Below are 27,184 nucleotides of genomic sequence, written 5' to 3'. Positions count from 1 at the left end.
AAATAATAGAACAGTTATTTGTGCGTTATCAATGTTAGACAACATTTTCTCTAAATATTTAAAACATAAGATAGAAATTCGTTAGTACCGTGTCGCATTATGGGAATTGTAGTCTTTTGAACCTTTCCGGGTATAGAGATGTTTGCACAATAAAACTACATTTACCAGCGATTACAACACACAACAAACATGGCGTCGCCGGAGTGGCAAGAGGAGCGTCAATCACTGAAGATTAATATTGGCCAGGATGATGGAGGCAAAAAATCTGCCCCAATATCTTTCGGTTTTAGTAAAACATTGAGCAGGGCCAAATCCGGGAAAGTGGAAGAGCGAGATTTTTTAGTTGAAGTCGAAGGGAAAGAACTAAAAGGGTGAGTTGAATGCTAACGTTAGCTAGGTTAGCAAATAGTCTCAATAAAAGCAGTATAATGTTGATTGTTTATAATCTTATCGTGTGCTTCAACTCGTGTATGTCTGTTGCTTCTACAGAACCAAACCGGTGGAGAAACCGAAGGAGCTTATTATCCCGTTGATCCACAAGAACCGGTGGTACCGACAGGATGCTGAGCGAGGGGAAAAGAGCAGCGAGGACAAGACCAAAGACCCGTCCCGGGAGGCGCAGGACACGGTGGAGTCTCAAGCCGTCAAAGAACTCATCGAAGGTGTGTTGCTCTATTGTTCGTTCAGTTGGTTTTGGACGCGTTTTAAAACCACGTGAGATGCCTTTAAGGAAGCGTTTTTGGGCACCCACAAATATAACGTTAGCCTAACATTACCAAACGTATATGATTCATGGCATTTAGACTGGAATACCACGTCAGTACATTTGTAAATTAATATTTTAATAGTTTAGTGTTTACAAAATGTTGACACAGTACTGCAAAAAGTAGCATATTAATCCCTAAAAGGCTGTCCAAGTCGCTAGATTTCAAAACTCAACAAGTTTGTTTACTTTTTGTTTAACGTACTTGTGAGATGCCAAATTTACCTTACAGTTTCAGATGACAATAAATCTTAAGGATTTCCCTTGTGAAAAAGAATGTTGCTTAATTGAATTGAATGTGCGCTTATACTATTATACCTCAAATGTTAAAGTTAAATAAAAAAATACTGTACTTGCAGATATATTAATGAAATAAAATGCCACTTAAGTGTACTGAAAGAGAGTGCACTTTCATGACTGCTTCTTAATACATCTAAGTACACCTTTAATTAATTGTTTTCATAATATTTTGTCATGTTTTAAAGAAGTACACTTATTTTGATGTCTTGACTTGACTAACATAAACATACTTTAATTGTAACTGTATTTAATATTACATTTAAAAGGTAACATACTAAATTCCAAATGTGTAATTACAAATACGTTTAAATGCACAACAAACTAGTTTCAATAAAAAATACATTAAAGCATAGCCTATTTTAGTTTTCTATAAATGCTTGTCAGTACATTTAGCAGTACATTTTAACTGTATTTCAAAGACAATAGAAGTAATTATGAAATTACATTTAAGAAGTACAAAAGTACTACTTAAGTGTGTCAAAACACTCTTATGTTCAACTAATGGCATTTAATATAAATTGAAACTAGAATACAGTGTCATTTAATTGCAATTATATGTCCAAAAACATTACATTCTTTTCACTCTTAAGTATATTGTGGCAATAATGTGGCTTGATGGTTATAGATCTGGGCTGGTAAGTCAAAGGTTGAATGCTCTACTCCTTCACTCATTGTACTAAAAATACAGTAAGTCAGGGGTATTTTTTTATAAGAAAGCATTTACTAAATGAAGAATAATGTATTAATGTAGTTCTGTTTGAATGTCATCTACTTCAGAGTCTCAAAAACACCAGGAGAGATGGAAGAACGGACCACAGTCGGATCCGAACCTTGCCATTCCTATCCTCATGCAGAACCAGGCTCCCGAGGGCTTTGAGGATGGTGACAAAGTCAACGTGGATATGAGACCAGAGTCGGTAGGTCCTTGATGGATAAAAAAAAAAAAAGAGAGAGTGAGATGGATGGAAGGAACTGTTTTACCTAACCTGTATAAACCAAAGTTGGGCCCCTTTAGGCCGTGTGTCCACTAAAGCGTTTTAGCCGGCTGAAAACGCTAGGCGCTCTGCTGAAAACGCCTAGCTGTGGGCGCTTGAGAGCGTTTTACCCGCGCAGCATTTTTTTCAGTTGAGACGCTTTGCTTGTTATGATACGGAATATCCGCGAAAGTGTTACTAGTATCTCATTTCACACATATTTAGTTTCTGCGTTGATTCTATATCAAATTGCCGATACAATGAAACATATTTTCTCTGGCTCTTGTTTTAAATTATTTTGTTTTGTTATTATGCTTGCTGTTGTCATCTGTTGATGTTGTACAAGCAGAATGTGGCGGTTGGTCGTGTGGTGTTAGTCCCACGCCTCCTCCACTGTGATTGGACGGTTGGGTAAAAAGTGACAGTGATGAGCGCTGCGTTTTACCCAAAGTTGAACATTTTTCAACTCTCGGCGACCTGTAAAAAAACGCAGAGTGCTCAGCGTTTCAGCATAAAAAAAAAAACACGCTCAGTGCCTCGTTACGCTCATGGCATTTTAAAAATGCAGCGCTCCCATTGAAAACAATTGGAAAATTATGCCAGGCGTGTGAAACACACGGCCTTACTGTTTTCAGATAGTCTATCCAGCAATGAATGTTGGTTCTCAGTATGGTGTTACACATTATTACAAGGATAGTTCACCCAAAAATGAACTTTTGAAGGAAAAATAAGTTATTTTGAAGAATATGGGAAACCAAACAGTTGATGAACTATGGGTTTTGGTTACCCATATTCTTCAAAATATCTTCTTTTGTGTTCAGCAGAAGAAATAAATTCGTACAGGTTTGGAGCTATTTGAGGGTGAGTAAATGATGACAGAATGTTCATTTTTGGGTGAACTGGCCCTTTAAATTATTAAAGACTTAAATGTTTTTGCAAATACTTTGTCTCCTCCTGAGAATCCTGCACATAGGTCTCATTTTAGTGTCAAATTCATCATAGCAATGCTATTGAATTAATGGAAAAATCCTGTGAAGCTGGATGAAACAGATCCAGAATGAGTTATACCACAGAACGAGACTGTGGTGTGCACTCAAGTCTAATGACTGTAACATTAGTGTCACAATCATACAGAGTTAACATTCTGTAAATACTGCGAGTTGAGATATTCTAAGTACATTAATTTGGTTTTCTCCTTTTGTATTTTGGTACAGTTTGTCTAGCTAAACAAAATGGAGCTAAAACTGCTGAGTTTGCTAAAACAATGACTAATGCTATAAGCAATTTGGTTATGCTTAACAGCCAAAACTTCGTAAGAGAATAAGTTAATATATTTTGTCGATGCACGATCATTTAAAACCGGGGTGGGATTTTTAAAAATGTTTTTGAAAAGTCTCTTTCGTTTACCAAGGCTGCATTTATTTGTCAAAAATTCAGTAAAAACAGTAATAATGTGAAATATATTACAATTTAAAATAACAGTTTTCTATTGTCATATATTTTAATATGTAATAGGGCTTGGCGATAAAACGATAACCATAATTATCGCAATATATTTTTCCTCAATAAAATTATTACAAAAGTTTGATAAGTCTTCTATATATTGTTTATGCATTATGCAAATAATGACTGAAAAGAACTGCCTGTACTGTACTGTTGCATATAAGAAACATAAAACGGCTGCTCATTTGAACAGGGCGCCACAGAAAATGTATCAGCTCGGCTCAAAACACACCACAGCACGAATGCATTTACTCGCTGACCGTCTTGAAATTTAAAAAAATGACCTCAGTAAAATTGCCATCATGCAAGCTAACTGTTTAAAAGAGAAATGGCTATTATTGGCACTGCACCACTTTGTGCTCGCTGTATATGGCTGTGATCAGTTCTGTATACAGATACTGTATCTCTCTGTTTTAACTGCAAATCCGGGCCATATCAGTGTTTGAACATGCTGAGGATTTCTAATGCAGTTGTAGCTGTTGATTTGTGAAGTGTATTTTATTAAAACTCATTAGTGTTCTATGAGTGTATGTCCTGCTGCTCGAGCTGTTGTCCAGTTATGGTGCCAAATGTGGTGTCAGCACAGGGCAGTTCAAGGTCATTGCTCACGCAGTGTTCTTGTTACATTTACTGTGTGTGTGTGTGTGTGTGTGTGTGTGTGTGTGTGTGTGTGGTATAAGGGTGTGTCCTAATGAAATGAGTGATGAAGAACTCTCCTGCTGCATCCAAACAGCTTACTCTGCATAAACCTCTCTCTTTCTCTCTCTCTCTCTCTCTCTCTCTCTCTCTCTCTCTTTCTTACACACACCTCCAGTGTCATTTTCTCCTGCAGTGCAAGTCCATCACTTGTAGATTGTAGTGAGAGCGCCAGCTACAGCTTGATTAGGCTTTAACACGGCTCAGAGTCATTATGAGTGAATTCTACTCTGCCTGTCAAAGAGCTTTTGTTTATTCCACTGTGTAGAAAAGAAGCTGTGATATTTCATCTAATTATCAGCTTCTCTGTAGGTTGAGGTGTGTGTTTCTAATTAGTGCCTGAATGTGTTTTTGGTTGCTTTGTAAGTCTGTACGTGTGTTGGCTTGTGCTTGATTTCTCTGTGGAGATGTTTGAGATGTGTATTGAATATTGATCTGATTCGTTCTGATTCAGTCCACAGAGGCCGACTATGAACTTGTTCCTGTGGAGGCTTATGGGTTGGCCATGCTGAAGGGAATGGGCTGGAAGCAAGGAGAGGGAATTGGACGCACATTTAAACAGTAAGGAATTATAATTAAAGAAATTAAAACGAGTGGGAGGGAGCAGAAAAATTTAACCTGTTTCTGTTTATCACAGGGTTAAACCCAGTACAAGCTAATACAATATCCATCGGTCATAAACGATTTTGACAAAAGGAACATGTTGATGGATCTTCTCCTAATATTTAAAAACTTGTCAGATGTTCTTTAAGCTTATATTCAAAAGTACAGTGCAATATACTTTAATGGCCATCGCAATATTAAAAAAGAAATATTTAAAAGCTGAAAATTCAACACAATTATTTCATATTATTTTTAGTGAACAATTATAGCCTAAGGAATTGGATACTCATTCATCCCTAACTGTATGTATAATATATACTATATGTGTGTGTGTGTGTGTGTGTGTGTGTGTGTATATATATATATATATAATTCATTTTCACAATAAATTTATTTAAAGGTGCATTGCGCAAGTCTCTGAGTTTTTGCAGAACTATGCCCCCTCTGGCGACAAGCGAAACTGCAACACTGCAACTGAACGCGCATGACGTCACGCCCAGTCTCAAATTCCGTCCCGAATACCTCTTATTTATTTTACTGTACAGGATTATAGAGGCAATCGCAGTTATCAGAGAAGGGCTCATTCAGCCCATCAGGCAATTGTTTAAGCATGTATGGGTTAGAAAAACGGGTATTTTTAACATGAAATGTTGCTTAATGCACCTTTAAAATGATAAAATATTATCTACAGTATCTTTATAGTTTCATCACTGATTTGTGCAATAAGCGCTTTCTAATGCACGTGATGTTTGGCTCTCTTCAAGTCTTTTCTGCTCATGTTTCCTTGTGTTGGGATTATTGTCCCAGTTGGAGACATTAATGACGCGAGATTATGATTTAATGTCAAATGCAATGAAGAATTATTTCAGACCGGCTGAGGGAATCTTTGGCGCAGACTGGCCGCAGACTTTTTAATCTTTTGTGCTTACGGGCCCATCTGTCCACTTGTATGGACATGAAAACACACAGGCTGCTCTTTATGAGGGGCGGGATGCGCGCATGCGCGTGATGGAGATTCTGTTAGCTTGTGGTTTATGATTAAAATCCTAGTCCTAGTTGCTCCTTTTTAATTATTTCATTTCTTTTATTACCTGCTAGAGATGTGAAGCCTATAGAGCATCAGTTGAGGCCTAAAGGACTGGGTTTGGGTGCTGATCGCTCAGCCATCAGAGACCTAGAGCCCGGCGTCCCCAAGAGACCCCCTAAACCCGGTGATGAGAGGGGGAAAGAAGAGGAGGCGCTGGTTCTGGGGCCTGGAGGATGTGTGCAGGTTGTAGCAGGAGCGCATAAAGACCTGTACGGGAAGGTGAGTGGACTTTACTTCATCCGTATTCAGTTCTGTGACAGTAATGGAGAACCTGTGTACTGACACACTAAAGAGATGATGGAATTACATAAGATGGAGCACTTCAAGGCTTCAAGCCAGCAAAGCATATATTATGCTTATAAGATATTATATATAAGATTTTAAAGTCCCTCTGTGGTGAAAATCAAGTTTCTCCTTAAAACTGCAGTGAACCAAAGACTCAAGTCTCAAAAACGCAGTTTGAAAATCGCTGGTGTTTCTGACATCACAAACTACCTTGTAACCTTGCAAAAAAAAACAGTTTAAATATGTAATTTTGGTGATCAGAGATTACAATAAAATTATTGACTACAGGGGGACTTTAAATATTAGTGATCTGAGAAAGGTATGAGATTCCAGATAAACTGCACACAACTGTAATTACAAATGCTGTGTCTGGAAACCTGTTTGCTTTGACCTCATATCTCGTATTAATGCTTTTGTGCTTTTAATGTGTTGTAGCCTGGAATATTTGTTATATTATACAGAGATGCAATACATTGTATCTCTGTGTGTTGGAGATATGATAAAAAAAAAAAAATAAAAAAAAAAAGACAAATTATTCCTGTAGTATAAAATGTTGTGGCACCAAGATAAGAAGCTACTATGAAGGGGGCCCTTAGGTTTGCTATAGCCCCCAGGGCCCTATGTTTTCATAATCTGGACCTGTTTATATGTACCAAGAAACATTAAAGCTCCAATATGTATAGAAAGTATATTTATCTTTCAATAAAAAAAATCAGCAGCGATGGTTGGTGGTTAATAAGTTGTTAGCTCCTTCTCCTGTCAATTAATACATATTTTAGGAAACAATTTCCAGAATTTTTGTGCAAAATTATAGAATAGAATAGTCTGAATATAATACTAGAATAGAATAGTCTGAGTGACATTTATTCTTGATATTCTCCGTCTGTTTTTCTTATTTTTTGCTATTTTGTCTCCTTTTCTTGTTCTCAAACCGTCTCTTTGACAGATCGAGGGAGTGGATCCAGATAACGCCAGAGTTGTAGTCAAACTTGCCATCGGCGGCAAGACAGTAACCATCAGTCAGCACTCTTTAAAACTAGTCCCTCGCAAGGAATACGACAAATACAGCAAAGACCTCAGTGAGTTTGCTCTTACATCTATAAAGAAGACTATTCATTCACAACACATTTAACTTCTAGAATGTGACATGGTTTCTAGTGAAACTCAATGTGTGGGAAATAATGTTGTGCAGGGCATTTTTTATTCCTCATGATTTCATTGGATTGTAGAATTGAGCTCTGATATATTAGTTCATATTATTTTAATGTGCACTGATGAATTGTGCTTAGCTTAGCCTACAGTTTCAACAGTTGAGAATAACACAGACTGAAGAACTGGCTGACTGTGTAAAGTGCAATTTGAGCTTGTGGGAAAACAAGCTGTTTGAGTGCAAGCGTTTAAACCCAAAACATCATCAGCAAGACTTTATTTTTCTGTAATCAGAAGCTGTGTGGTCTGGGATTCTCACAAGCAGATTTGCACACGTGAAACCGGTTTCATCATTTTTAAAATTGTAAATATTTTTTTTTATGCTTTTAAAAAAGACAATTAGTTGTCTATGAATGTCCACTTTCCCTTTCATTTCTTAAAAAAAAAGAAAAACTCTTAGGCACTTAGAGTGGAAGTGAATGAAACCAATTCATAAACATTAAAATACTCACTGTTTCATAATTATAGCCACAAGATATAAACAATGATTTCAGCATTAAAAATGCAGCAAACCCTAAATTTCTATAACGGCTATTGATTTAAACAGCTTTACAGCTCAAATAGTTTTACAGAAAAAATAAATGTATGCAAGTGCTTTTATAAAATGATTAGCTTCACATTTCCTCAATTGTTCACTTCCACTGTAAGTGCCCCAAAATAACATTGAATTAATAGTTTTTTTTCTTTTGTCTCCCAGGTCGTCTTAGTAAAGCACACAAGGACAAAGAGAGAGAAAAAGAGCGGGAACAGCAGAGGGAACGAGAGCAGAAGTTAAACGGCAAAGATGACAGGGGAAAGACAGATCGAGATCGAGACCGGGAGAAAGATCAGAAGAAAAGGAAACACAGAGAATCAAGTGCAGACAGGTAAGACAGGCACTCAAGAACACCGTGTTGTGCATGTATATTATTGAATCTATATTTATGTGTGTGAACTTCCTTTTCCTGCCAGAGGGAAGCCTCCCCCGGCTAAAGAGTCGCGTCCCTCTCCTCCGGCCCCCTCATGGCTCCAACGGGACCTCCGTGTGCGATTCATAGATAAAGCATTCAAAGGAGGCAAATACTACAACTCTAAGGTACTGGACTAGTGTTGTGAGCCTGGTTTGTTTAGTGTCTGAGAGATGTTGAAGTGTCTGTATTGGTGTTTTAGGAGGGAAACACACAGGATGTGTTCTTGTTTTCATAAATACACTGAACAGAATGCTTTTATTCCGGTTTTCCGTAATTAAGATATTATGAAGCCATAAGATATTAGTATAAATTGAAGTAAAAAAAATGTATTTGTTTTGTGTGTTTAGATGAGAGTCGAGGATGTCGTGACGCCCCACACCTGTGTGTGTCGTACAGAAGACAACAGGCTGCTGGACGGTGCGACACACTTTCACCTTGACCATTATAAGAGCCATTTTGACAATAATACTTTGGCCTAATAACTGGTTTTAAGTTTTAATCATTCGTCTGTTTCAGATATTAGACAGAAAATGCTGGAGACCATTGTACCCAAGAGCGACTCGGACTACATTATGGTGGTTCTGGGAGAACACAGAGGACAGGTAAATGGATTCACATGTTTTCTCTGTGTCCCAAATCCTAGTGGGACGCCTACTTAGAAAGCATTGTAGGCATCAGACACTTCTGAACTTCACACAGAATAATGTTGATAATACGCAGTGGTGTTATAAAGTAAAACTATTCAAATCATTTTCATTATGAATTTATTAAATATTTATATTTAATTATGAAATTAAATATAAATATTACGTGAAGTAGCAAAACTTAATCAAATGAAAATTTGAAATGTTGCAGTGGCAAGTTATGTAAATAAAATAAGTTTAAAATGACAAAAACTACAATAAAAATCTACATACATAAACCCAAAATATAAAAGCTAATTCAAAATATGAATAAATAATATAACCGTAAATAATACAAAAATAGCTCTGCTTATACCTCATTTGGTCCAAAGGCAGGCTTGCGTGGTATTTATCACAGATGAGACAATCCCAGAATGCACAGCAACATGGATTTTATTTTGGATTTGGATTTTACTAAAATTAGTTAAGATTGGTAAAACCTAATTAAAATAAAATATTTGTGCATGCCATTTAGGGCTGTGAAAAGATTAATCGCGATTAGTCGCATCCAAAATAAAAGTTTGTGTTTACATAATATATATGTGTGTACTGTGTATATTTATTTTTATTTTTATATATAAATACACACACATGCATGTTTATATTTAAGAAATATTTGCATGTATATACTGTATATATTTATATATAATTTATATTATATATAAATAACATGTTTCTTAAATGTATACATGCATGTGTGTGTATTTATATATACAAAATAATTATATACACATATATTATGTAAACAGTTTCACAGTGTTTCCTTAGCATCATGCTAACATGCCTTAGAAAGTAGCAGCCTAAGTAGTCTACGAGGCAGCTCAGAAGAATTTGGTACAGAGCCCACAAGTTATTATCCTTATTTGATATGTATCTGTGGTCCACACATATAATCGTTAAGTCTTTCATAATTTGTCTATCCATATATTTCTGCTGTAGAATCATAATGCATTATCTTGCAGGTGGGCCGCATCCTGAAGCGGGACCGAGAGAAGTGTCAAGCCATGGTTCAGCTGGACCGGTACGAGGAGCAGCTGTTCACTCTCGACTATGACGCCATCTGTCATTATGTGGGCGGAACAGAACACTGAGAAACCAATCGGATGATACGACACACCTTTCATCATCCCAACCCTGTTTTGATTGGCTTCCCTTTATTCCTTGTGACCAACGTGTCAGATACATTACATTTTTAATACAACCCAGACTTAATTTATTTTACTAGTTGTGTTGTATTTTTAAGTGCATCTGAATGATGAGACCTGCGATCTTAAAGCAACATAATATCTTGTTAGTGAGAGTCTGTTGTCACGAAAAAATATTTTGCATATTTTGTGTTGTGCTTAGAAATGTGAGCGGGATCAATGACAAAAAGTGGCATTTTCCTCTCTGTATAGTGATAATGAACATTTACGCAGGTCAGCCATTGTAGCATCAGTGTTTGAGTGTCTGCTGCTGATCTGCGAAGAACATGAAATTTCATTTTGGCCCAATGTAATTAAATATCTCACTGCCATTTAATTAGAATCCAAAAACTTTTGAAACTCTGCATGGTTTCTTAGTCCAGTAAAGATCTGAATTTATTAAAAGGTTAACAGTTTGTACAAAGTTATACACAAGCCACTTAGAATTTTCACTCATGTTATCTTTTTATAATAAAATATTAAAATTCCTTCAAAATGCCTTTGAATTGATATCTTGGTCTATAACATCACTCATCCTTTACCCTATAAACAAAGCATACTGCATCATATTTGATACATGAATTTCTAAGACTTTTAAATTATCAACATGATTAACTTTCCTGTCAAACCTGTTGTACACAATTATACTTTTTTTCAAAGGCCTTTTAATTTAGCATAGATTTTTAGATGTAAATGTAAGAACTTTTATATTGTTATTCATATTTCAAGCTGAATTTGCAAATTGGGTTTACTTCATTATCCATACATAATATTTTAGACAAATCATGTGAAAACGCAAGTATTAAGGTTTCCTTGTTTTAAGCATAAACTTACTTAATTGTTTTTCCTACAAGTTTAAGACTTTATAACTTATTCAAGACTATATAACTCAATTTAGTCTCTATCTGTTTTAATATGCAAATCATTTCAAATGAGCACCAAACCACTTGACGCACATTCAAACAAAATGTTTATTTTGCAGGGAACGGCATCACTATGTTATGTAAAATGACAATCGTTTATAAAATGCATAACATACAACACATGGTATATTTACAAATGAATCTGTCCTAAATGTAAGAAAAGAAATTACAAAAGCCTTTTAACAGTCATAAAGGCTTTAAAGACACGCTGTTCCTGCTCAGTCGTCATCAGAATCATCATCCTCCTCCAAGCGCCGTGTGTTCTCGGCGTTTGCTCTCAGGACGGCTCCAGGACTGGGGTACGGCCTCTGCTGGAACAGGGGTCCCGCCGCTGTGGTGTCCGCTCCTGTCTTTGCCTCATTGCGTTTGGGGAGACCGGTGGACCATAAGCCCCTAAAAGCCACAGCGCAGTATATTAATCAGGAACATGTTCTTTATTACAGAAACAACCGTTTTTAGATCTCACATAAACGCAACTTGAGTGCATTGTATTCTGGTCTGTTGTATACTAAACATTTCAGTAAATTTAGTAGGTAATGTAGGGCTCTATGTTATGTGATGCAGAAAACATGGACAGAATTACGTTCATAAAAATGGAATTTACTGTATAACGCAGAATTAAGGAATTTGGATGAATATTCAAAAGTAGGGCTGTACACTTGTTCAAATTGATATTTGGACTAATGTCTGTGAATATTAAACTGCAAAAAGCACATACTCAAGCACAAGTGGCAAATACAACCAGAAACTTAAATGTCTTCCAGACAATTTTAAATAAAACGTGAAGAAAAATTGACAGAAATACTACTGAACAGTAATAACAACAATAATATTACATTAATAAAAAAAATAAAAATATTTTTAAGGAATATCACATAATTTTTCTTCAATGTTTTCATTTAAACAGTAAAACCTTATTTGCCCAACACTTTGTTTAGCAAAATCCAAAAATGAAAGGAATTGTTCAAATTTACGTTTTAAATGATTAGTTAAGTTGTTAAAGTTTTATGCATCCATTTGATAACCACCATTTTTTATACAAAATTTGTTTACATTTTTCTAGATTCCTTGTTTTATGATTTAATACTAACAATGAATTTCTGAAAATTGTGTACTTTTATTGTTAATTTTTTTAGTTAACTAATTAAATTGTTCAATTTTTTTCAACAACATCCTTTTTGATTATTGAAATTTAATTCAACCATTAAAACGAACACCAGTAAAATTAAAACGGACCACAAAGAATTTGGGAAAAAATAAAACATGAAACTAAACAGAAAACTTGTATATGTCGCACAGAGTCAGTGACAGAAGTCTCCCATTTCAAACACAGCCGTAGTGTTCATTATAAACTAGCTGGTCATTACCTCGGAGCATCCGAATAGGCGCTGGGATCCATGGGATCCATTTCCTCCTGCTGCTGTTTCCGCCCTCCTCCTAGTCCTCCTACAAAGTTTGCATTTATTCAAGCTTACTTTAGCAATACTTTTAATTATGAATTAAATATCTAATGAGGCAGATTATGCATAAATTACCTCTCTTTGATTTGTTATACGGTGCAATGTCGTCTCTCCGCATCCTTCTATCACGGTCCCGGTCTCTGTCCCGGTCTCGATCTCTATCCCTATCCCGGTCTCTATCTCTGTCCCGTCCGTCCTCCCTGTCTCTGTCCCGCTCCCGCTCTCTCTCCCTTTCTCGCTCTCGTTCCCTCTCTCTCTCTGCCTTCTCATAGTGGATGTCCACTTTGTCATGTCCAGTATCACCTAGAAAGTAAAACACAAACATTTTCAGCATATGTCTCAATAACAACACAAAATACTTGTGTACTTATGCATGTCCATCCCTGCATCCCAGTGTCCATACCAGGGCTGACTTCTAATAGTCGAGGATTCGACGATTCGATTCGGAGAGGTCTGATTCGACTATGAACCTCATAGTCGAATACATGGGTGTCAGTTTGGTTTGAAATGTGCTGGGGACAGAGACGCATTCGCATTTTCAGAAGGGCTGGGTACAATTTTATTTATTTTTTCGCTTTCGCGCAGGTCATGTTTTGAAAGACGATGTCCTGTAGCTTACTAATGTAAATAAATAAAAATGTATTCAAAAATCTGCTTCACATTTTCAGCAGGGCTGCGGAGCGGCTGTGAGTTGACTCCACGCGGTTCTCATGTGCGTTAAAAAGCTTTACGTGGTTTAATGTACCTAAACAACGATCACCAAATTTCTCTCTCATATTGCTCCTCATGTTTATGAAATGTTATGATATATGTGTGATGTGTTTTTAGCTCTTTTGTTTGAAATGGAAAAAATCTAGCTGCTATCTAAAAAAAAAAAAAAAAAAAAAGGTTCGACTATCAGTCGACTACGGCAAAATCTAACGAATCAGATTCGACTATGAAAATCCTTAGTCGAAAACAGCCCTAGTCCATACTATCCATCCTAAATAGTATGTGAGATTAGAATAAGTGTGTCCCAAAGCATAGTATGTTGAAAAGAGTATGTCAAAATTTTCAAAGTGTGGATCTGTGCACACTCTAAAGGTTATTGTTGCCCACAACCCATTGCACTTTGGAGGAGGATTCGTTTCAGGACTACAAACACGAGTAAAAACTGTTAAGAAACTACAAAATATGATGGATTTTAACTGTGACAAGATAATTGACAGTGTCAGGATGCAACCGTTAAAGATGCAATAGTATGACGTGACAGTGTGTCCCAAAGCTTGTATACCCTTCTGCTTTTTTCTTCACAAAAAGAGTACATACTTTTAGGGCGTAGTATAAGTGGGCGAATTGGGACGCAGCATGTGTCTTACCTTTCTGTTTCTTAACCCCCTTGGTGATGACAGCAGAAGGGTCATTAGGAGACAGCCAGCACACTAAATCTGTTTCCACATTCCAGTAGTACGGAAGACCGCTAAGGACAAGAAAAGTGGACGATAATTATGTATATGCAATGACTAAAAAAAGTTTAAATCTGGAATTGTGCACATGTATCATGGTATTACCATGCTATTTTTGTAGATAACTTCAAGAATGATGAATATGGTAATTGTTCAGTAACAAAGTAAATTTCAAAGTAACATGAAATTTCAAAGTAGCATCATTGTATTCTTGTACTGTTACAAAATGAATGTGTTGAATTGTTACCGCTGACCAGAGAAAAACAAATCCTTATGAACTGCTTACCAAGAGGGGTCAAACACTTTGTACCAATTCGTTGGCAAATTTTCAAGCCTTGTAGCCTCATAATCAACGTTGTTATCATCATAGTCTTCAGCGATTATCTCCTCTTCGGCCTCTGATGATGATGATGATGATGATGATGATGAGACAATAAATGAGAGCATGAATTCATCATTCAGTAAGTTTTATAGATAACGTTAACCCATTAAGATAAATATGCATGCTGTATCTTACCTTGGTCAGACTGTTTCACGATCCCTCTTTTAGCGAGGCGTGCAAGTAAAGCTGGAGGCAGAGGCATCTAAAGACAGAGCAAATCATTTCACTTATCAGTGTTGACGAGCCACGAGTAACTTAACGTTAAACTGCCACTATCTGGATCTGGGCTGACACACACAGAGGCTGATTTTGAAGTCAGATAATGGACAGAACATTACACATGCAATTTAAATAAGAAATACATGACGGTGAGTGCATAATTTACCTTTATGGTGACCAAAATTTTAGTTATGTAGTAAACGTTTCATTGAAAGGAGCCAAACAAGCGACGCGGACGCGGAACAATGACGTTGCAAAGACGTAACGTGACGTCATCAAACGGAAGAGAATTATCTGAAGAAAAGAAAAATAACAACAGCGTGTATTTGAACATCTGAATACTTTTTAAATATATATGCCATTAATATGGTGTTTAAACCAGTTTAAAATATTAATGTAAATGTAATACTTAGTGGGTGTTTTTTTTGTTTTAGACACTAGATGGCGACAAAAACGCTCTGGATTTAATTAAAAAAAAAATCGATTTTTGAGGATGCTTTTTTGTTAGTCAGATGAAAAACTGACATTTCATAGGCCACAGTACTAATGTTAATTTTTTTCCAGAAATAAATGCGCTGCTGATGTTAACCAAGTTAAAAGTTTTGAAAGAAAAAAAATTTGTTGGTACTACACTAACCATGTTGTGCGTTTATCTACCGTATTGGTGTCTTAGAATTAGTATCAATCTTCCCATTATATAGGTTTCCAGCACAGTCCCCTCAGTAAATTTTCTGTGAAGCAAAATTATGTGTGTCTGAAATCTAAAGCTAAAACTATCAAACACAAATGAATTGTTTCCAAATTATACAATTAAGGACTAGGTGACATGGTGGTGTTATACTTACTACAAAAAAAAACACAAAAGAACAACAAAAAAATAACAACATGGTGCATAAATGTAATAAAAGGGTAGAATAAAGGTGATTTTAAATACATGCGGCAAAATAACCTCAGAAACATGACGTCCATACAAGTACACTAGACCCAAAGAGGAAAAAGAGAATGGTTTCATACAAAAGAGGGAGCTTTATTAACAAACAACAGAACAGAGACAAGTGAACAGTTGCCATATGTTGATAAGAGAGTGTTTAATGGCTGATATTCATCTCACTGTCCTCATCATCCTCTGTGGAAAAAGAGGAGAAGCAGACCGGCTCGCACTCTAGAGTGCGCAGGTTCACGAGACAGGCCGTCTGTGTGCTGCTGAACTCTGGGATTGCCAACAGGAGAACATCTTGTCCTTCAGGTCCTGAGAAAGACAAACATTACCATACAAAAATATATCGATAAAGCATGGCCACACTTAGTGTTGTTTTTAAAATGATAAAATAGTCTTCTATTCACCTGTGACTCGTTTACATTGATAGCTTGGTGCATTCCCGCTGAAGTACACATGGGGGCATTCTTCCAATATAAAGGGATCTTTCTTATAGAACGGGTAACAACCTAAAGGGTCAACAGAACATAGAGTAATCTCGCATTAATGGTGCAATATACAAAATATATTTTGTAACGAAACGAATGTAACGAAAATCAAGATATTAAAAACCTTAAAAATTAATATTTCCTTTTATAAATTCAAATGTTTTTAAGGTCCTTTAAAGGTTGTTAAAGTCTGTAATAAACTATGGGATAAAAATTATATATATATAATGCATTAAAATTTATATTGAGTGTTATTTTAACCTCAAGTGATTTTACCAGACAAAAAATTCAACTCAATCTTCAATGTTTGCATGAATTTTTTATAATTTGAGGTACACAGATATTATGCTAAAAATAACCCAGAATATCCCTTTAAAAAGTCAACAATCAGACCAAAAAAATGCAAATATATAAATAAAACATATTGTGTCCAGACCCAGTGTGTCCGGGGCGGTGGGAGCCAGGTGACGGAGTCTCAGTGTGCTTTCTAATATCTCCAGATGATCGTCCACACTGCTGTACTTCACAATATCACTGACGTTCTGTCCTGCTGTGCCCAAGAACCTGAGACCACAAAACATTCACCGTCATGTACAATTGCCACCATTGCAGGATAAAAATAAAGGCAGTTACTCACCGGACGCCATCTACGACGGCCTGGAATGGGTTGCTGACCAGCTGCAGTGTGGGGAACGGCACAGAGAGAGGGAACATGCAGCGGTGCAGGGGCTGCTGGGGGAGGGTGTAGTTTGTTGGGTCATACTGTCCAGGCATGACATCCACAGGTACAGAGGCCTGAAGAGGACAAACACACATTACAGACACTTGGAACTGAAATGAAAAGCCCCTTCATTACCAATTTAACAGTATGACAGACTTAAAGAATTGGAATAAATGGATAAAAGCCAGTCTAATCCCACCATGTGATCAGAAAATGACTAAGAGCTACGGGACCTTGTCCTATAAACTTGATATATGGAATAAATAGGGGAGGATACATTTCGGCTTGTCCCAAATTAGGCCCTCAGTCATTTTGATCCTTCACAAACACTTGCAAATACTCACCACTAACTGAACTAGAAGCTCATCCAGCAGTTTGATAGCCTCCACACTCCCAGCCTGAGTCTTCTTAGTCAGATACTTTGCCTTCAAATGGAAAACGGTTTAACTGAAAAGACTTATTCACTAAATGTAACTGAGTTCAATTAGCACTGCTTGGACCGTAAGTCCCATTTGCACACCTTAGTTGTCGAGTCTTTGTCCTGAGTGCTTTGACTCAACAGGTTTCCAGCTAATATGACTCTCGAGATGGATGCTGCTCCGCTCTGCTCCCCCTGGTCTCCAAGCTGACCGGTTACCATATCAACCAGAAGCTGCAATCCCATCATGCTGTCTGCTTTGCTGCCGTTCAATCCCAGGCCAGAGGCAAGGAGCACAAACCTAATATGAAATTGGAAAGGTTATGTGTGTACCACTTTAACAGCAGCACAATATATCCGATATCTGAGATGTTTTATTTATTTACAGTATATAGAGCTAGTGCAATATATCGATATATTTTATAAACGATATAGGATGAGGCAATACAGTTTATATCGATATACAGTAGTTTGATATTACGAGCACATCTGAAAAATAGAATGAGCTGCAGCAGCGAAAGTGCATAATAGCATAATGCAGCAATTCTTCTTTTTTTCCCATTTTTCTTGACCTTATATTTTTGGATCAAAATGTCATAACTGGACCTTCCTGTGAGACATCAGACTTCTCTATGGTGAAGTAAACAGGACTTCTCCAATCATTGAATCCCTTTAATGCTCTGCCCCTGCAAGCTCACGTTCATCTGCCTCCACTATTGATGCTACGCCCACATCTTAACATCCAATCAACATTGAATGAATAAAACTAAGTCCTCGTCTTACACGTTTTCTTTTTCGAAAATCCGTTACAATTAAGAAGAAAAGATCTTTCGATACTTCCATTTCACAGTGACTGACTTCAATACTCATCATTTATCAGTTAAAGGTAGGGTAGGAAAATTCAGAGAGGCTAGCAATAGCAAGCTAGCTTTGAAAGCATAAGATCCCACCCTCCTTTCAGAGCGTCTCCAAAACACACTGCGCCACAGCAGAGTCTGCAAAGTGTCACGAGAGACGCCGTTAAATTACCTCATGTCTCAAAACACATTACATTACAATAATAATAATAATAATAATAATGTAAGCATCTTACAGAGCTCTAGTTGTACCACCTGACTACTGCAGATTCATTTGGGCGTTGATAGTGTTGACATAAGAAATGCATTAATCCGAGTAGAACGTCCTGGTTTGCCATCTCTTAAATTATGATAGTTATGGTGTGAACGCAGCAAAAGCTCGTTGTTTTGGTTCAGGAGGAACAGTAAATGTGGCTGCTGTCTGTTTGTGGCCCTCGGTGTCTTTGACTTCAACTATGCATAACCTCATGCAACATGCTGATTCAGACCAAATGCAATGATTCAACGGACATTTTTTTTGATCCGGAGACTTCCACATAAGATATATGTACATGTTTTTAATATTTAGACCAGTTATTTTATTGAATGCTATCAAGATGTGAAGAGAGTTTCAACCACTATAACAAAAAGTGTTCATGAAAAGCATTGCCTATCCCAACTTTAATAGTCATAATAACATTTAAGTAATTATCAGTTTATCATATTTACACGAGTAAGTATAAAAACCAAATCTCCTGCTCTTCAGTCAGTCCGGTCAGGTGTGTGTTTCTCTACCTGTCTGAGCTGAGAGGCTGTCTGGGTGTCTGTGGAGGAAGATCAGCCATGCAGAAGTCTTCAACTGTGAATTTCCCATCATTCTTCTCTGCACCCATGATGGCAATCACACTCCCTGGAAATACCATTTCATTATAAAGCAGGAAAATTGAGAAGCATGATAAGTTTGAGACAGGTAAGTTTATCTTTCTATATGCATCCCACCTGTTACAAACTTGGGTGCGTCAATGTTGCCCTCCAGTTTAATCCTCTGAAGTTCATCCTCCAAAATAAGCTCATCTGATTGGCTGATGTATTTGGTACGAGGCGGCTGGGGCAACACATTGTGCTGAAGAGAGAAAAGACATGTTAAAGGGTTAGTTCAACCCAAAAATTTAAATTGGCCCATGATTTACTCTGATGACTGAAGTCATCCTTAGGTGTATATGACATTCTTATTTTAGACGAATACAATCTGAGTTACATAAAAAAAATGTCCTGGCTCTTCCAAGCTTTATAATGCCAGTGAATGGGTATATTTTTTTGAAAGTCAAAGCGCATCCATCCGTGTAGTGGTGTAGTGGTAAAAAAAAGAGGTGGGTAAACTATAAATTCTGGTGGACCACAACATGGTCACCCGGTAAGGTGGGCCACTGCCTACCAGTGTATGTGTATCCTGATGACATCGCTATAGGCTATCATTTGATGGTACTACCAAGGGTATCACTGGTTGTTCCCTCATCATAGGTCACACAATCACTATTCAATTCATACATTAATCTAAGTTCTTGTTAAAGAGACTCAAAAAGGAATAATATGGTTGAAATCTATAAAGTTTACTAAATGACAAAACAGAGAGAACAAAAATATTTAAGAGAGATCGAGAGGGAGGCTTTTATCCAGGGCTTCCAATGCAATGCACTTGTGCATAATGATTAGGGATTATTTTCATAGTTGATTAATCTGTTGAATATTTCCTCGATTAATTGATTAGTTGTTTGGTCTATCAGAAAAAATGTGGATCAGTTTTTCCCTGTAGAGGGAAAAGTCTTTAACCTGGTGCTGGCTTGATTCCCTCTGAATCTTTTGACTTGTACAGTTGGGTTTTGACGCTCCCTACATTAAACCAGCTGCCTGCAATGAATAAAAAAAATAACTTTTTTGCATCGTTTTAATGATTTCCTGTTGCGGCTGCGATCAAGTTTCATTCTCGTGCAGCTTGTTTAGTAACTTCACGAGCGTGTGTTTTTTGCTACGTGTGTCCGCCGATCTCTTTGTTGCGCGCGCACGTGTGTGTGTCGACGCGCTGCGCTCTCTGCTCCGTGTTTGCTCCATTCTACTCTGTAGTTAACGGCCCAAATGCTCGAATCATGTGCCGATCGGCGATCACGCACTGGAAAAGCAAAGTCTGCTCAAATAACGTGAAATTTAGAGGTGGATAAACGCACTTTGGAGGTGGGCAAACGCTATTTCCAAATTTTGGGAGGGGCGTAAATGGCGTTTACGTGCGTTTTGCCTCCACTACATCCCTGCATCCGTGATAAAAGTGCTCCACACGGCTCTGGGGGGTTAATAAAGGCCTTCTGAAGTGAAGCGATGCGTTTGTGTAAGAAAATGTTTCATATTTAAAACTTTATCGACTAAAATAACTAGCTTCCGGCAGAAGGCCGCACACATCGATTTATGGCAAAAAAATAACACTTGAACTTGGCGCACAACGTAATTGACAAACGCAGTCGCAGTTGCCCAGTACTGTTTGTTTGAACCGCGAGAGGCATCAAAGCTTACGCTACTCCTACATCATACATCTTCAAGGGTTACTCTTACTCACAAGTCGACTTCCGTACGACCGTCTGCTGGAAGCTAGTTATTTTAGTTGACAATGGATATTTTTCTTACACGAACGCATCGCTTCACTTCAGAAGGACTTTATTAACCCACCAGAACCGTGAGGAGCACTTTTATAATGGATGGATGCACTTTGATGGACTTCCAAAAAATATACCCATTCGCTCCCATTATAAAGCTTGGAAGAGCCAGAACATTTTTTAATATAACTCAGATTGTATTCATCTGAAAGAAGAGTGTCATACACACCTAGGATAGCTTCAGGGCAAGTAAAGCATGGGCTAATTTTCATTTTTGTGTCCCTTTAAAAAGGGAAGACTGATGTAAAGCGAAAAATGCTTGTATCATCCAAGTTTAACCTCCTCGCTGATCTCCTTCAGGATGGAGGGCTGCAGCTCCATGTGTTTGAATATGGTGCCCACTATTATACACTGTTCACCCATCTGCAGGTCACACAGCTTCCTGATGGGCACGACACAACCTGCCACACACACATTCACTCATGTTCAGAAGCGCTTCAGGGGAAAACACGAGCCTGTCAGTGAGTTCACGGATGTTTCTCACCCCACTTCTGCGTGGCTCTGTCGCTGAGGATGTGTCTCATCTGCATGAGTCTGGTGGCGTAGATGTGCGCGTACTGGCGGCTGAAGCTGCGCTCGCCGAGGCGGAACCGCTCCGAGCAGCCGCTGTATGAGGGCTGGTGCCGGTCAAACACGGGCTCCGAGGACCCCGGGGGACACAGCAGCGTCTCCTTTGGCACGATCACGTCTGAGAACATGACTGGAGAAAGGTTTTGGACGATTAATTAGCAACGGAGCAGTTTTATGTGAATAAAATATACATGCATTATAAAACATTGTATTTAAAATCGATATAGAGTTGTCAAACAAGCATATTGCTGTATGCTAACAGCACCGTAGCTTCACTTTACCGTATTCCTTGCGGTGTTGGTTTTCTACAGTATATTGTAAATCTAGTTTGATTCGATGATAAAGTAAATAAAAAAACAACAAAATCAGATCGATCTCCTCTGTTGATTTTTGGTATCTCCCGCTAAATACTCGACCTCTGACCTCTATGAAAATATGACGTGAGTTCCGCTAAAACACGCTTTCATAATAAAAGCCACCGGAAATAAAAAATAATCTGCGTTTATGTACGGGACTGTTGCGTTTCTTAGACGTATTATTTAAATTTTAAATATAACATTTAATATTTTATGATTACTTCAGACCATTTTTTTTTAAATGAAATGAAAAATACTATAATTTAAAAAAAATAAGTCATTGCCAGCATTTGTGAGGAAAAAAAGACAGTATGACCAATAACATTACTTATTGAAATTTATTAGGTACATTTCTTAAGGTACATTTTTATGCGAAAAATATGTATCCCACAAAATGTGATGTTTCAAAGCTGAACTTCAAATTTGCAGATATTTATTTCACACAATCACTTCAATGAAAAGAAGTGCAACTAAAAACAGTCTACAAGCGGTTTGCTAGGAGACTACTGACAATATTCTGTTATTTAATCATTCATGTATTGAATGTTACACACATTGGTACAACATCAAAAGACACCGATTACTTTGCATTACAATTTTTTCTACAGAGCACAGCACAAGTTCTGTGAAGTGTACAAATGTAGCAGGATTATAAAGCACAATAATGTGGAAGATTCGAACAGAACAGAAAACATGAGCGATCTACTTCTTCCTCCCTCCTCTCTCCTTAAGGGCCAGATGGATGACGGAGCCATTGTTCATGTTGTAATAAGCCAGAGAGTTGGAATCTTTGATGAAAATACCCTGGAGAATCAAACACAATATGAGATCTCGGTTTTCAAAGTAATTACTTTTACATTTTATATTAGCATTCACCATTTATATACATTTGAAGATTCAAATTAAAACTAAATATTTTACCTCATACTGCAGCTTCTGCTTTCCAGCCGGCATACCAGTGGCTTCATGGATCTTAACCTTGATGACAGACACCTGAGGCACATAATGGCAATAAATTAGCTCAGATTTTCATGTCTTTCACAAAATATGTATAGAATTCTATAGGTCAGTGGTTAAAAATGTTTACAAACGGAGTTGGTGCATATAGATATCGGATAGGCGAAGTCTTTACCTGGTCTGTGAGAGGCAGGTTGAAGTTCAGCACTTGGCCACTCAGCTTCCATTCGGTCTTGTCCTGCATGTTGGGCACTTGCACCTTGACTGCAACAGGTCCCTAAAAGAGAGCAAAGATTACATTAGAAAGATTAACAAATGACCGATGTATTGGTTATAAAATATTCATTGTTCCTACTAAGTGCACTCAGAGTATGTTGCAGCAGTGTTGTACCTTGGTCCTGCGCAGGAACTCCTCTTCTGGTATCAGGTTGTCCTCGGTCTTCATTTTCTTGCTGGAAGGCTCGTCCTCGTGAGGAGGAGGAGGATGAGCAGGAGGCATGGGGGCGGAAACAGAGCTGGGAGGTTGAGGCACAGGGGGAGCGGGTACAAACCCTGAAAAACAAAAACAGTTTATTCACTACAACAAAATTATTATTAATATACTTGAAAGTACACTATGTAATTTTTTTTGTCCAAAAGTAAGAATTTAAGTAATACAATACATCATCAATCCTTCTTAATCCTTCCAAAATATGTACCCTGATTCACTAAGGTAAACCTATTATAAGGGTTTATATTTTAAACCTGTCGGGATGGTTTTCGGGGGAAATTGAGTACAGTAGCCTGTGCGTGTCTCATATGCGTAAAAGGAGAAAAGTAGCACTGTAGTCACTTGGACTATTTTAAACATTGTCTTTTCTAACTTTCTGGGCCGGCAAGTTTCGATCCCACAGAAGCCTATGGAGAAGTGATCCAGCTCTCAGATTTAATCAAAAATATCTTATATAAAATCGGTGTTCTGAAGATGAACGGAAGTCTTACAGGGTTGGAACAACATGAGGATGAGTAATTACTGACAGAATTGAAATTTTTGGGTGAACTAACCCTTTAATTTACATTTTGGAACAATGTACCAAGAAGCTACATAACAGATCTGTAATTTTAAAGACTCACCAGCAGGGACCACCATAGGTGGAGGTCTGGGTGCCATAATATGGGGTCCAGAGGGTGGCATGGGCACCACATTGATGCGTGGGGCGTGGAGCATGGGTGGCATGGGAGCCAGAACTTGTCCAGGGGCCAGACGCACCACAGGGGACACTGGAGGTCTGGGTATGACAGGCACAGCAGGAAGCAAAGTGGTCCGCACTGGGGGCGCCATCTGGAATATACACAAGAGCCTTTAGTTAGGACTAGCACTTTTGTGTTCGACAATCACAGTGATCTTGCGAAACTCCTGAATGCAGAAACAGATTGAGACTCACGGTAGGTCTGGGCATGGTGTTGATTGGTGGGGTGGGTTTGGGCATGCTGGAGGCTGCTGATTGCATGGGCGGCTGAGGCATCTCATTGGGCTTGCTAGGGCCGATCTTCTCCTTGGTGTCGTCCTCCTGCACCAGACCTTTAGCTTTGTGGATGGCTTCGATCTGCTCCTGCAGGGTGATGTTAGCCTGAGCCGCCTGCTGGGTACGAGCCATACTGCCTGAGTGACCGTCCCATGTGACCTGCGGAAATATTGGAGGTGGTGTTAGATGAACACTACTACCCTCAGGAATTTTTCACATTGGGGTCACACTTGTGATTCTCGGCAGTCAAAACCGAGAGATGACAATAATAATAACTTTTTTTAATGAAATTAATGTAATGTCCTGTTTAGTAATATTTATTTTTTTATATTTTGTATTTTGAGGGGATTTCTTGGTACTAGACAATATTCACCTCTAAATTACACAATTTATTTCTGTACAAAATACAAAAATTAGAAAAATTATATTTATTACAAGTGTGAATATTTTTAAAGACTTTTTAGTAGGGGTGGGAATATGTTGGTACCTCAAGTTTTGATTAGAATAGATTTTTGAGGTCATGATTCGATTTAAAATCGATTCTCGATTTTTAATCAAATTTCAATTCGATATATGCATGTTGATTGTAGTTTACTGTTCTGTGTTACTTTTCTTATTTGACTGAGGTAGACAGTTTAATAGGTTTGAAGAATAAAAATCCTACAGAATTTAATGTGAACCATGAAATTTATTTAGTTTTTCTTCCTATTTTAGTCAACCCAATATTATGAAACAAATTTATGAGGCTGCTGTCCCTTTAAGAATTAATGCATGGATATAGTTACACATCCGCATTGAGTCCTTGAGTTCGCGGCTTATTGTGAATAACGGCAATAACTTTCACTAACTTTAAGTAGTACTGCGAAGTTAAAGTGTAACACTTTATAAAATCGATTTTAGAAATTTGTGAATCGATGCAAATTCATATATGATTAGATTTTTTCTTGCACCCCTACTATTTAGTCCTTTCTAAAGCCCAAAGTATACTTAAGAGCGTCTGCATGACAATTTACGGTGCACAGCACATACAACAGCGCTCAACAGCTCAAGGTGAATGTTGAGAAAGAAGAATCCACTAGGTGTTAATACGCAGTTGTATCATGTAGTCTTTCTTACCTTCTCCTCAGGCTTCTGTATCTCCTCTTCTCCGATCTTCTTACCGATGGCCGTTTCTTCCACACCAAAGATATCGGTACGTCTCTCGGCCAGCTGCTTCAGGCTGCTCTCGATGTCCAGGCCGGGAGCGTACACCTCCTCCTCGATCCGACGCTCTCGGATGTTGCGGTCACGCTCCTCCAGCCAGCGGGGATCCAGCAGGCCGATGCGCATGTGCTCCTGCATCTTACTGGCTGGGATCTTCTCACCCGTGATGGGGGAGATGAGGTACTCGTCAGAGGAGGTCATGGGAAGCAGAGACTTAGACGCTGAAGAGAAGATGAGATGGAAAGTGAGTGGATACAAAGAAATGTGTGTCATTTTAGAACGAGAAAGTGTGTTTTATAAATGCGCTTACCCTTGGGGTCGTAGTCTTTGCGAATGATAACCTGGTCTGGGGTGGGGGGCAGAGGTGGTGGCATGGGGTTATCAGGGGGTAGAGGAGCTTTCATGCCATCATCATCTTCATCAGAACCCTATTGAGAGGAATAACAGACGCTAGTTATTCAGAGTAATAGTTAACCCACTTCTACAAACTCATCATCTATGGCATTATGTGAACATAACCCTGGTTGTCTCTCACCTCGTCCATGTCCTGCAGCTGTGTGTCCTGGTCCAGCTGAGCTGCGTGTCTGTCCTCCCTGCCTCCTCTCTCATCCTCTTCATCCTCACTCTCCACCTCCATCTCCACCTCCTCACTCTCTCCAAATTTCTCATAGCGCTCCTGGATCAGGATACGAGCACCCAGCTCCTCAGGAGTAGTGGGAGGAGGGAAATTACCTGTAAAAAAGTATTAATAATGATGATGATGATGATGATGATAATTTAAAAAAATAACATGAATATTATAATAATAATCATTAACAACAAATATTATGAACAATAAATTTTATATAAATCAATATTTTATGAAAAATTGTATAGTATTTGTTATAGTACATTTATAATAATAAAATACTAATTAATATCTATATACATTTTATATAATATATAATAACATAAATGTATATATATAACATAAATATAAACTATTAACTCTTTCTCTGACGAGTTCTCATTTTAGCCAAAACACAGACAAAGAAGAAGCAGAAACGAGTGATCAAATTTGTAAGCAGATGCATATGAAAAATAATGCGATCATCAACTATAGACAGCATATATAACGAAGCAGCCTAATGTTACTGAATGAAATGTTGACCCAGGACGACATTAAGGACTGTGGGACATTATAGGACTGTGATGCTTTGGGGGGGGGGGGTAATGATGGACATCCGATCTGGATGTAGTCTTTGACAAAAATGTGATTTTTTGTTTATTTATGAAACATTCAAGTGTTGATTCACGAATACATGAGGCTAGAATAAAACAGATTTTTTTTTAGAGGCAGAGGCTCTGATCTTTCTTTTGATATATTGCATGTTCAGATACTCATTCAACAAAATATTATGGGGGCCATGAAGACTTTGTGAAAATGACCAAAAACAATAATAACATTGATAATATAGTATTCATATCTATACAATTATTAATTATACAATTTCTCCATCATCTTACAATTGTGTCTGTAATTGGCTAATTAAACCACATCTGAGACTGAAGAAATCTCTTGCTATTACCAGAATCAAGAGTATTCTTCTGATGCAATAGTATGTTTGCGCAAACAAAAATACTCAAATATCTAAAATCATGCTAATTGTCGTCAACTAAACTTGCTCACCTTGCTCATTTGGTTGGAAGTCCACCGTCTCCACGACCACAAAGTCATGCCAGTCAATCTGAGCATAAGCCACCCTCTCCTTCTCTCGCTCCTCCTCTTCCTTCTTCCTCTCTCGTTCCTGGAATTTGGCCCACTCCACACGATACCTGACCTAAA

The 27,184-nt window shown here is 37.8% G+C and overlaps 4 protein-coding genes across 4 annotated transcripts in view; 1 reads left to right on the top strand and 3 right to left on the bottom strand.

Annotated features, from left to right (window-relative positions):
- The first annotated feature begins 172 nt into the window (after positions 1 to 172).
- On the top strand, positions 173 to 10,736 carry gpkow (G patch domain and KOW motifs). The gene is made up of 11 exons (XM_079898167.1): positions 173 to 371; positions 490 to 662; positions 1,841 to 1,980; positions 4,691 to 4,797; positions 5,938 to 6,145; positions 7,158 to 7,290; positions 8,118 to 8,286; positions 8,372 to 8,495; positions 8,718 to 8,787; positions 8,887 to 8,972; positions 10,016 to 10,736. The coding sequence occupies exons 1-11, from the start codon at positions 190 to 192 to the stop codon at positions 10,142 to 10,144; spliced, it is 1,521 nt and encodes a 506-aa protein (XP_079754293.1). The 5' UTR covers positions 173 to 189; the 3' UTR covers positions 10,145 to 10,736.
- Positions 10,737 to 11,190: 454 nt separating this feature from the next.
- Positions 11,191 to 14,929, bottom strand: pqbp1 (polyglutamine binding protein 1). Its single transcript, XM_079898168.1, has 7 exons — positions 14,833 to 14,929; positions 14,583 to 14,649; positions 14,352 to 14,463; positions 13,979 to 14,079; positions 12,696 to 12,923; positions 12,528 to 12,606; positions 11,191 to 11,553 (listed from the first exon to the last, which is right to left on the bottom strand). The coding sequence occupies exons 2-7, from the start codon at positions 14,647 to 14,649 to the stop codon at positions 11,379 to 11,381; spliced, it is 762 nt and encodes a 253-aa protein (XP_079754294.1). The 5' UTR covers positions 14,833 to 14,929; the 3' UTR covers positions 11,191 to 11,378.
- A 640-nt stretch (positions 14,930 to 15,569) lies between these two features.
- Positions 15,570 to 21,761, bottom strand: pold2 (polymerase (DNA directed), delta 2, regulatory subunit). The gene is made up of 11 exons (XM_079897632.1): positions 21,620 to 21,761; positions 21,253 to 21,468; positions 21,048 to 21,169; positions 19,066 to 19,189; positions 18,862 to 18,976; positions 17,333 to 17,531; positions 17,157 to 17,237; positions 16,729 to 16,886; positions 16,528 to 16,655; positions 16,011 to 16,112; positions 15,570 to 15,915 (listed from the first exon to the last, which is right to left on the bottom strand). Exons 2-11 carry the CDS (start codon positions 21,464 to 21,466, stop codon positions 15,755 to 15,757), a joined length of 1,404 nt encoding a protein of 467 aa, XP_079753758.1. The 5' UTR covers positions 21,467 to 21,468; positions 21,620 to 21,761; the 3' UTR covers positions 15,570 to 15,754.
- Positions 21,762 to 21,913: 152 nt separating this feature from the next.
- sf3a1 (splicing factor 3a, subunit 1) overlaps positions 21,914 to 27,184 on the bottom strand; it is a 12,039-nt gene continuing 6,768 nt past the window's right edge. The window contains exons 7-16 of the mRNA XM_079897952.1: positions 27,029 to 27,179; positions 25,895 to 26,091; positions 25,670 to 25,787; positions 25,273 to 25,580; positions 24,076 to 24,315; positions 23,765 to 23,972; positions 23,043 to 23,203; positions 22,827 to 22,928; positions 22,616 to 22,687; positions 21,914 to 22,498 (exon numbers count right to left, since the gene is read on the bottom strand). Coding sequence (XP_079754078.1) covers positions 22,397 to 22,498; positions 22,616 to 22,687; positions 22,827 to 22,928; positions 23,043 to 23,203; positions 23,765 to 23,972; positions 24,076 to 24,315; positions 25,273 to 25,580; positions 25,670 to 25,787; positions 25,895 to 26,091; positions 27,029 to 27,179 — 1,659 coding nt within the window. The 3' untranslated portion in view covers positions 21,914 to 22,396. The remainder of the gene's footprint in view (positions 22,499 to 22,615; positions 22,688 to 22,826; positions 22,929 to 23,042; positions 23,204 to 23,764; positions 23,973 to 24,075; positions 24,316 to 25,272; positions 25,581 to 25,669; positions 25,788 to 25,894; positions 26,092 to 27,028; positions 27,180 to 27,184) is intronic.

The sequence above is a fragment of the Squalius cephalus genome, assembly GCF_949319135.1.
Source record: "Squalius cephalus genome assembly, chromosome: 16".
Taxonomy (NCBI): domain Eukaryota; kingdom Metazoa; phylum Chordata; class Actinopteri; order Cypriniformes; family Leuciscidae; genus Squalius; species Squalius cephalus.
Note: the sequence above shows the minus strand (reverse complement) of the source record. Positions and strands in the feature narration are given on the sequence as shown.